Consider the following 10,178-nt stretch of genomic DNA (forward strand, 5'->3'; position numbering starts at 1 on the left):
ACACTCACATACACTCACACTCATACACAACACACTCACATACACTCACACTCATACACACACACACATGCACACACACACTCCACTTTCTTTGTGAAATTGTGAATACACAGTGTCGTTATCTGTTTAGTTTAGGTTGTTTCTTTGTCAATTTCCGTATATTGGTGAATCTTCCAGTTTTCTTTCTGCTATTGACTTCTAGAACTTTCCAGCCTTGTAGTAGGCAAAAATACTTACATTACTGTAGTCTTCCTAAATTTAACGCTTGTTTTGTGGCCTACTGTGACCTACTCTGGCAAGTGTTCTGTGTCCACTTTAGTCTGTGCTGGAATGCTGTGTATGTGTCTGGCAGGCCCATTTAGCCTTCCTTTTTACAACATTAACTATCCATCTGGACATTACATTACCTCTATTGTAAAAAGTGAGATACCAGATTTCCCAATGTTATATTTAGCTATCTAGTTCCTCCTTCATGCCTGCCAGTATTTGCTGTCCTTTCTCTTGGTGTTCTGATGCTAGGCTCCAGCATATCTACAATTATTTTATCTTCCTTGTGCATTGACTCTTTTATTGGTATGCAATGTGCCTTTTGTGTTTGTAACTTATTTATTATTATTAATTATTATTGGTTTTCCAAGGCAGGGTTTCTCTTCCTAGCCCTGGCTGTCCTGGAGCTCACTCTCTAGACCAAGCTGGCCTCGAACTCAAAGATCTGCCTGCCTCTGCCTACCAAGTGGTTTGATAAAAGGCCTGTGCCACCACTGCCCAGCTATTTGTTTTTTAAAATATTTTGTGTTTTTATTTTAGGTGTATGAGTATTTTGTCTACTTGCATGTATGAGCACAACATGCATACCTGGTGCCCATGGAGGTCAGAGAAGGGAATTGGTCAGATCCCATGGAACAAAAAAGCCACCATGTGGGTGTGGGAAACAAACCTGGGTCCTCTGGAAGAACAGCCAGTGCTCTTAACTTCTGAGCTATCTCTCCAGCCCCTGTGCATTTTTGTTTTATGAGACTGAGGCTTGCCCTGTAGTTCAGGTCAGGCTGTAGCCTGTATTCTGTAGCCCAGGCTGGCCTTGAATTAATTAGGTTCCTCCTGCCTCAGCTTCCCACATGCTATAGATATGAGCCACCATGCCTGGCATTGTAACTTTTTGACTTTGAGTTTATTTTGTGTGATAGAAGTGTCACTCCTGTGTTAGTCAGCTTTCTGTCTCTATAACAAAGTACCCGAGATATGAACCTAGAAAGAAAGGAAGGACCTATTTGGTTCACAGTTTTAAAGGTTTTAGTCTATGGCCCATTGGCCCATGAACTTTGGGTACCTCATAATGAGAGTGTAGAAAGGAGGTAACCTGTCCATCTCATGATGTCAGAGATAAAGGGGATAAGGTGGAATTCCCACACTCCCCTTATGGGGTCTACCCCAGTGACCCAACTGTCTTCCACTAGGCTCTACTTCTGCCAGGGGCTGAGGACAGTGCTTCCAACATATGTGCCGGGGGACAGGTCAGTCCCACACTCTGTCCTCTTTTGGGGACAGGTCTGTCCCACACTCTGTCCTCTTCTGGGGACAGGTCAGACCCATACTCTGTCCTCTTCTGGGGACAGGTCAGATCCACACTCTGGCCCCTTTCCTCCCCACTTTATTTTGGTTTCCATCTCCCTTCATTTTCAGCTGATAGGTGTATCTTACCTAAAGCAAACCCCCTGGAGATGCATAGTTACGTCTTACTCTTTTTGTTCATTTATCTGCCAAGAATGGGCACTTGTGAGCTTGGTTTTTTTGTACACAGTAAACATGTATGCTTTCCACACCCAGGTTTTGTCAAGATGACAGAACTCTAGTATCTTGGTTTTCAACCTTTATTTGATCTTATTTTGTCTTTCTCCTTTGCAGAGACAATGTCGCTGACTCTTTGACCAGACCACAAGCCCGCCCTGAAGATGTGTTCTACAAACCCAGGCAGCTGGGTCACCTTTGATGATGACCCTGCTTTTCAGTCTTCTCAGAAGGCAAAGGATTTCCCTCTGGAGACCCAAGGAGTTTGCAGACCAAATGGCCTGAAGCTGAACCTGCCTGGCCTCAGGGACCTTGCTAGCGCATCCTCCTCCACCAGCAGTACCCCCCTCTCCTCTCCCATGGTCGACTTTTACTTCAGTCCAGGACCTCCAAGCAACTCACCTCTTTCTACACCCACCAAAGACTTCCCAGGCTTCCCTGGCATCCCTAAAGCAGGGTCTCACGTGCTTTATCCTATTCCAGAGTGTTCTTCAAGCAGCCCCCCCAAAGCCGCAGAAGGAGCAGGTCCTTCGTTATCACTGACTAAGCCAACCTGCTCACCCCAGACCTCATTACCCAGTGACCACTCAAGCGCCCAACTGACTCCCAAAGCTGGTCTTGAAGATGACACCAGTCCTCAGCGTGCCCCAAGCGAGGCTCTGCAGTTTGAGTATTTTCGAGACGACTGTGCATTTTCCAACCCATTTTGGAAAGGTGAAGATAGCAGTTCTCAGTTCCCCTTGGACTCCCTGGCAAGCAGAAAGCCATTCTCATCAAGGGACAAGGAAGTACCAATGGATCAAAAGAGCCTCAACCAGTGCTCACTCAACTACATCTGTGAGAAGCTTGAACATCTGCAGTCGGCCGAGACCCAAGGTCTTCTGGGGAGTTTGTCTGGGCAGAGTCCATCTGCTGGAGATACCACCACCTCTTTTGTTCCACACACGCTCTTCCGGAGTCAGCCCAGAGATGGATGGTCCTTCATGCTGAGGATTCCCGAGAAGAAGAACATGATGTCTTCCCGGCAGTGGGGGCCCATTTTCCTGAAGGTTCTGCCAGGAGGGATTCTGCAGATGTACTATGAGCAGGGGCTGGAAAAGCCGTTCAAAGAGTTCCAACTTGATCCACACTGCCGACTTTCTGAACCCAAACTCGAGAACTTCAGCATGGCTGGGAAAATCCACACCGTGAAGGTAGAGCACGTGTCTTTCTCGGAGAAAAGGAAATACCATTCCAAGACAGAAGTGGTTCGGGAGCCAGACGTTGAGCAGATGCTGAAGCTAGGGTCCACAGAGCACGATGATTTCTTTGAGTTTCTGACTACTGTGGAGGAGGAGCTGGTAAAGCTGCCCGCTGTTGCAAAGCCAAAGAAGAACTACGAAGAACAAGAAATCTACCTGGACATCGTGGACAACTTTTGGGGTAAAGTAACCAAGGGAGACGGGAAATTGGTCGAGAGTGCTGTGATAACTCAAATCTCATGCCTCTGCTTCGTGAATGGGCCAGCGGAATGTTTTCTAACCTTGAATGACCTTGGACAGAAACGAGACGAATGTTGTTTTGAGAAAGAAACAGAAAAAAGGGGGATTAATATTCTTAACTACCATTTCCATCCATGTGTGAAAGCTGAAGAATTCCGACAGTCCAGAGTCATTAAGTTCGTACCGCTGGATGCTTGCCGGTTCGAGCTGATGCGCTTCAAAACCTCCTATGAAGGGGACGAGCTTCCTTTTTCTGTGAAGTCCATAGTGGCTGTTCAGGGGGCATATGTGGAACTTCAGGCCTTTGTCAACATGACCCCGGGGCCTCAGAGGTCACCCCATGCCAGTTCCTTGAGGTGCTGTGACAATATCATGATTAGATTTCCTGTTCCAGCCCAATGGATCAAGGCCCTCTGGACCAGGAACCTCCAGAGGCAGAAATCCCTGAAAGCTAAAATGAACCGTCGGGCATGTCTGGGGAGTTTACAGGAACCCGAATCTGAACCTGTCATTCAGGTCACTGTGGGGTCAGCAAAATATGAGAGTGCCTACCGAGCTGTGGTGTGGAAGATAGATCGACTTCCGGACAAAAATTCAAGTAAATATCCAACATCTAGGTTGGGCTCAAAGCAGGCAGAGGGGGATGGGTAGCTTGAGAGCTGAGGGCACACCAGCCCAGCCAGGTGTGTGTGTGTGGGGATATCTAGCCAAACAGCTGGTTTGTTTTCTCTTGTGTTTATTTCTACCCGATGAATTTAACTTCTTTTGTCTCAAAAGAAATGGCATCCTAGTTTAGACATTTCCAGTGGTGGTACCAAGGAAATGTTTATAGGACTGGAGGGAAGGAGGGAAGAAAAGGAGAGAGAGAGACAGAGAGAGAGAGAGAGAGAGAGAGAGAGAGAGCAGGAGGGTGGGTGGGAGGGAGGGAGGGTGAGCGAGCCTCCCTTGGTTCCCAGCTAGAACATCACCTCATCATCCATTCTGTAGTTGATGCTGGTTCACTTGTGAGCAGGCTGGACTGAGCCCTCACCATGGTGCCTCTGGGTAGCTCCTTCTGGGTCTGTCTCACCTGCTGGGCAGTTCTGGCACCATTTTGGAACAGAATTTTCTGGAGGAAATCAATGTAGGTTTGTGGAAGGAAGGTGTGAAGGGCTGAGTCCTCCTCTCAATCCATCCCTGCCGATGCAATCAGTTTACACCGTGGATTCTTGGACAGTTCCATGCTGTCAGTGGGATTATTTTCATTAGTAATATGCAGTAGCTACTTCCACTTTCCACAGACACCGTGTCTGGTCCCAGAAGCTGTCTCAGCACCAATAGAAAATAGCAGAGACCAGGGTGTCACTCAGCCCTCAGGGGCGGTCTCTGGGGTCCCCGTGTGTACAGCCACCTGCCTGATTTCCCATTTCTGAGTTTTGCTACTGTGTGAGATTAAAAAAGGACAAATGCATTTCAAAATGGATCTCTGAGATCTCCATACTGGCTTCCTCCAGAGACAGAGAAGGGTTAACCTGCTTCAGCAGCCTAGTTATATCTGACAGCCAGATGTGTGATCTGTGTGACTTATGTCAGTCACTGACATGCCCACAGCACGGGAGCTGAGCAGCCCATACCATCAGAAGCCACTGTGACCAGACTACACCAGCACCGCCTAGCCTTGTCCCGAGCTATCTCGGCTAGATCATGGGTAAATCTTGTAGCTGATCAGAGTCACACCAAGGCTGAATCAAATGTGGCATCTATGAAGGAGAGTGTGAGGTGTCTGGTAGGATGATGATAGGCTGAGGACTCCCTTTCTGCACAGGGAACTTGGGCTCCTCAGCCCCCCAAGTAGGCTGTCTGTAGCTTAAACTCTAGTCGGTTACATTAGCAAGCTGCAAGACATGGGCAAAGACCAGTCCAGGAAGCAGGTAGGCCATTGGCTGGGCCTGCTCTTCCTGCTTATGTCATTCAGGTCTATAGGAAGTGGTCCTCACCCTAGCACACATGAGGTTTTCCTGGGAGTGATTCAAAATACTGGTGCCTGGACCCCAGGGATACTGCCGTAGTCTGTGTGAAGGGAGCCCGACATTGAGGTTCTTTAAAATAGTCAAAATACCTACAGCACTCTCTGTCTCCATTGTTTCCTTTCATGATCATAGCAGAGAAGGACAAGCCCAAAGTGCTCTGATGTTGCCCGAAGGGCCAGAGGTTCCTGGGAATTGTGAAATGGGGATGATGCTGGTGTCCTAATCTTTATTTCCTACCTTAGGCAGACATGCACAGGAAAGGTCTGGCTGAATAACAAATGGATGAATTCATCAACTTGGATTTCCCCAAATTTGCCCCCAGTTCATCTCCACACCCCAGTGTTCCGCTAGAGTGAACGCAGATTAAAAGCAAAAGAGCTCCTTGACCAAGAGGGAAAGATTGGGAGAGAAAGACACTGGAAACAATGGTAGCCACAGGGATTTAGGAAGAGGGTTGCAGGAGTGGGTCTTTTGCTTCCCCTGGGGGTTCATTTCTGTTTCTTTGTCTTCAGCATCTTAGTTCTCCTCCCTCCCCCCCCCCCGAGATTGGGTCCTCCTACATCCTTTTTCTTCAGCTCTAGTAGTTCAGATATGGAATCCGTTGGGTCAGGAGAGATTGGATATCAAGAGGACCTGAAAAGATATAGTGGTTTGCTCTTCCAGTCCTGAGCTGAGGAGTTAAGAGGCTGGAAGAATAATTACTAAGGCCTGGCAGTGCCCCCTTGTGGTCAGTGCCAAGATAACAGGCTTTTCTCTATCTTTTCTAAGTTTGACAAGTGTCTTTTATGCAAGGAGCCTGGTCTCTAAGTTCAAAGTTTGAATAAGAGTGTGTTAGTAAACACTGTAGAGTGGCCAAAAACTTGGAAGAAAGATACCAGAAAACTTGGGAAAAAATACTTTTACCAACAGCTTTTTAGGAAAAGTGGTAGAAGTGTCATTTCTATCATTTAAAAAAGTATTTCCCACCCCCATTTTTCACTGGGAAACAACCCTAAGGAATCTTTTCTGAAAAATATAAACATCAAATTAAATAAACTTCAGTATCATTCCCAAGTCTAAATATGTAGAATCCACAGTTCCCTAGCCGGCAAAGTGTAGTCATTGGATACATTGTCTTTGAAAGTTTAGTAATTGGACACATTGTCTTTAAAAGTATAGTCATTAGATACATTGTATTTAAAAGTATAGTCATTGGATACATAGGCTTTAAAAGTGTAGTCATTGGATACATTGTCTTTAAAAGTATAGTCATTGGATACATGGGCTTTAAAATCCAATAACATCTGGTAAAGTATTAAGATCTCTTGTCTTTGCTACTTCCCAGTATGTCTGTTGGTTGGTTATCCTCACAACAACAACAACCTAGTGAGACACTTGTTGGGGAAACTGAGGCTGAGAGGGTTAGGTGGCTTGGCTAGGATCACACAGCTCCTAAGTAGCAGATCTAAGTCTAGAAGGAAAAGGTTGTTGGAAGTGAACTACTGCATCCTGGCTGCTGCTAGAAGTCTAGACAGGAGGGCAGATTATGAGAACTCCACTCATCCCTGTGACTGTCATTTTCCTCCATCCCCCCTCCCCCACCGTCTCACCTGGAGTGATATGGGCAGCTTACAGTCCCTCAGAGGCCACTGTTGTCCCATCCTCTGCGTTAGTGCACGCTGTGGAGTGGGCATAGGCTGCTTGATTGATGGGTGACTTCTCTAGGCCTTTTGCAGCTTCAGAATTTGATCAGTCTCCCCACAAGAAACAGGTTGCAAGGAATGAGAGGCAATTTGTCAAAAGTACATTTAAGCAAAATCTTTTAAACTCATGTTTTTGTGCATAGGGCTTTTCTCTGATGAATTTTTTTCCCCCTTGAGTTGTATCAGCTATCAGTGGCACAGGAATCTGGCTTTTGAAATTACTGTTTTGTTTTTTAAAGTTACATTTATTTAAAGGTAGATTGAACTGGATATGATTAGATGCTAGGAAAATGTGAGACAACCATGGGGCATAGAAGTTATGATAGGACCCACACTTGAATCTTTTTGTTGTTTGTTTTGAGGAAGGTCTTAGGCTGACCTCAAACTCAGTCCTCTTATGACTGCCTCTTAAGTGTTGGCATCACAGGTATGTGTCTGACTCCAAAATGTTAATTCTCTAAAACTCCCTCCCCTCTCATGTACTGTAATTCCCACCTAAACTTTCTGAGTATACCCAGTACCCCTGAGTCTGGTACAGGGCCTGTCACAGCATAGGGTAGATTTCCATGACAATGCACTTCACTGAGAACAAATATTAGACGGAAGTATTTTAGGCCCATATGCCCATCTCTCTACTGTAATATCTGTTTTAGTAAGGTATTTTCAGGACAAGTGGGAGTTTTGGTAGTGAAAAAGAATCCATTCTACTAAAACAAAAAGTATTATATCAAAATTTCAGGTCTAATTTTTTAAAGGTCAAGGTTCTGAAAGTGTGTGACCTAATTTGAAGTCTATCTGCATTATCTAAAAATAAACACTAGTTTAATGAAGCTTATTCCATCTACTGGGGAGAAAGGTTTCGAGGGGGCTGAATCACACTGCAGTCCAATAATTCTGTTTCATATAAATATTGTTCTTATCTTTCCATTAGAGAGCCTTTGTGACATTTGTGACTAAAGCCATTTTTTAGTTGATCTTTGTGGGGACAGAGTGACAGTACTTTGAGAACTAGTGCTTCAAGTATGACTCTAGTTTCTTCCTACTTGGTGCACAATTAATATTTGCTAATGGGACTGTCACTACAGCAAGAAGCTGGTGTTGTAGACTTTTCATTTGCCATTGCATCACCCTGACACTGTGGGTTGACTTCTTCTAGGTCCTGATCAGCCCCATTGTCTGTCATACAAACTAGAACTTGGATCAGACCAGGAGATTCCCTCTGATTGGTATCCATTTGCTACTGTCCAGTTTTCAATGCCTGAAACCTCTGCCTCGGGGACAGAGGTGAGGTCCCTGGGAGTGGAGAGCGATGTCCAGCCTCAGAAGCACACATGCCAGCGGGCTTGCTACAACATCCAGGTATCTCAAGTGCCCTGGTTCAAGTTAGGATTTATCGATCTGGGGTGGGGCCTGGCCTGATGCAAATACTCCTTAAGAATCAGTCAGTCTGTGTCTGTCTGTCTCTCCCCTTCTTCTTCCTTGCTCCCATGATATTTGACAAGGGAAAAGCTTGGAATTTAGCCATGGAAGCTTAGAGGTCACCATTGACATCTGTTGAGAAATCTGTATGTGTGGATCCACTGATTCCCCCCCCCCCCAATAAAGTTAGCCAGGGGCAGCTGGTACCCTGCCTTGACCTCTGCCCCAAAGGCCACTCTCCTGCCCCCCGGCAGCCAGGAACTGTATTTCAGAAGAAATTGGCTTTGCCCACATGTCTACTCTTGGGGTCAGCTTGTTCCAGTGATAGGGAAAGGCAGCCACTTAAGGACCCCTGAATGTCCCTTGGTAGGACCATCCCGGTGTCTGCTTCCCAGAGCATGGTGATTTAAAATAAAAGATTGTGACACAAGCTATGATGTCAGGGAGATTCAGACTTGATTCTAGAAGGAAAGCTTTAGGGACCTGGTTCCCACAAACAAGGGCACCTCACTATTGAGCTTGTGTGGGTCAGTGGAGGGACTGTGTCTGTGTCCACAGGGTGTGGCATCAGTGTCTCATCAGGTATAAACAGAACCAGAGAGCTGTGGTCAGTGTTGTCTAACACTGTTGATGCTTTGTTTTCTCCTAACAGGTGGAGATAGAAAGAAAGTGGATCCAAATAGATGGAGAAGACCCAGATAAAGCTGTTGGCTGTGTGACTCAGTGAACGATGATGTCTCTCGTGTCAAATACACAACCCACAGCTGGGGCAGGAAGTTCTGTTACAGTACAGTGGGACTTTGTTCTGATTAGCAGCCTGAGGCCAGAAATCCAGTGACGAGTCTGGAGAAATGTGCCCAAAAGCAGACAATCTGCACATTTCTCTTCTGATGTATTTTTGCTCTGGGGATATATATATATATATATATATATATATATATATATATATATATATGTCCATGGCTTGTGCCAGTTATGTTTTGTTGACAGCCAGAGGCACTTTTATCTGATGTGAGACTTGCTGGACAGTTTGCCTGAAGGATATTTGGGTTTTGATTACTCAGTGACTCTGTTTTGTTGGCTGGGTTGTGTGATTTCCCCATCTCTTCTTACTTTGTGTGTTAGTGTGGTGGTTTGAATGAGAATGGCTCCCGAAGACTCATATATCTGAAGCTTAGTCACCAAGGAGTAGACCTGTTTGAAAGGATTAGAAGGATTAGGAGGTGTGGCCTTGTTGGAGGAAGTGTGTCACTAGGGGTGGGGTTTGAGGTTTCAAAAGCCATGCCATGCTAGTCTCAGTATCCTCTCTCTGTCTCTGTCTATCTCTCTGTCTCTGTATCTCTCTGTCTCTGTCTCTCTCTCTCCCCCTCTCTCTCCCTGTGGATCAGGATATAGCTCTCAGCTACTGCTCCAGCACCATGAGTACCCTCAAGCTCCTGCCATGCCCCTGCCAAGATGACAATGTACTAACTCCAAAAATGTAAGCAGCCAGTAAGCAGCTCCCCTCCATGGCCTCTGCATCAGCTCCTACTGCCAGGTTCCTGCTCTGTTTGAGTTCCTGTCCTGATTTCCTTCAGTGATGAACAGTGATGTGGAAGTGTGAGCCAAATAAGCCCGTCCCTCCCTAACTTGTTTTTGTCATGGTGTCTCATCACAGTAATAGAAACTAGGACTGTTAGCATGTGGATCACCGAGGAAGGCAACCAAAGGAGACAGAACCCCGAGGATGCGATGTCTCTTCTTGCTCAGCCAGGAGATGTAGTTAGATGAAGACAGCTGTGGAAGGCATGGATTGAAATGGA

The 10,178-nt window shown here is 46.0% G+C and overlaps 1 protein-coding gene across 1 annotated transcript in view; it reads left to right on the top strand.

Annotated features, from left to right (window-relative positions):
* Ston1 (stonin 1) overlaps window positions 1-9,283 on the top strand; it is a 39,705-nt gene extending 30,422 nt beyond the window's left edge. Inside the window, exons 2-4 of the mRNA XM_051175242.1 lie at window positions 1,903-3,864; window positions 8,114-8,316; window positions 9,029-9,283. Of these exons, the coding sequence (XP_051031199.1) occupies window positions 1,950-3,864; window positions 8,114-8,316; window positions 9,029-9,103 (2,193 nt within the window). The 5' untranslated portion in view covers window positions 1,903-1,949 and the 3' untranslated portion in view covers window positions 9,104-9,283. The remainder of the gene's footprint in view (window positions 1-1,902; window positions 3,865-8,113; window positions 8,317-9,028) is intronic.
* Window positions 9,284-10,178: the final 895 nt, after the last annotated feature.

This window comes from Phodopus roborovskii, unplaced genomic scaffold (assembly GCF_943737965.1).
Source record: "Phodopus roborovskii unplaced genomic scaffold, PHOROB, whole genome shotgun sequence".
Classification (NCBI taxonomy): domain Eukaryota; kingdom Metazoa; phylum Chordata; class Mammalia; order Rodentia; family Cricetidae; genus Phodopus; species Phodopus roborovskii.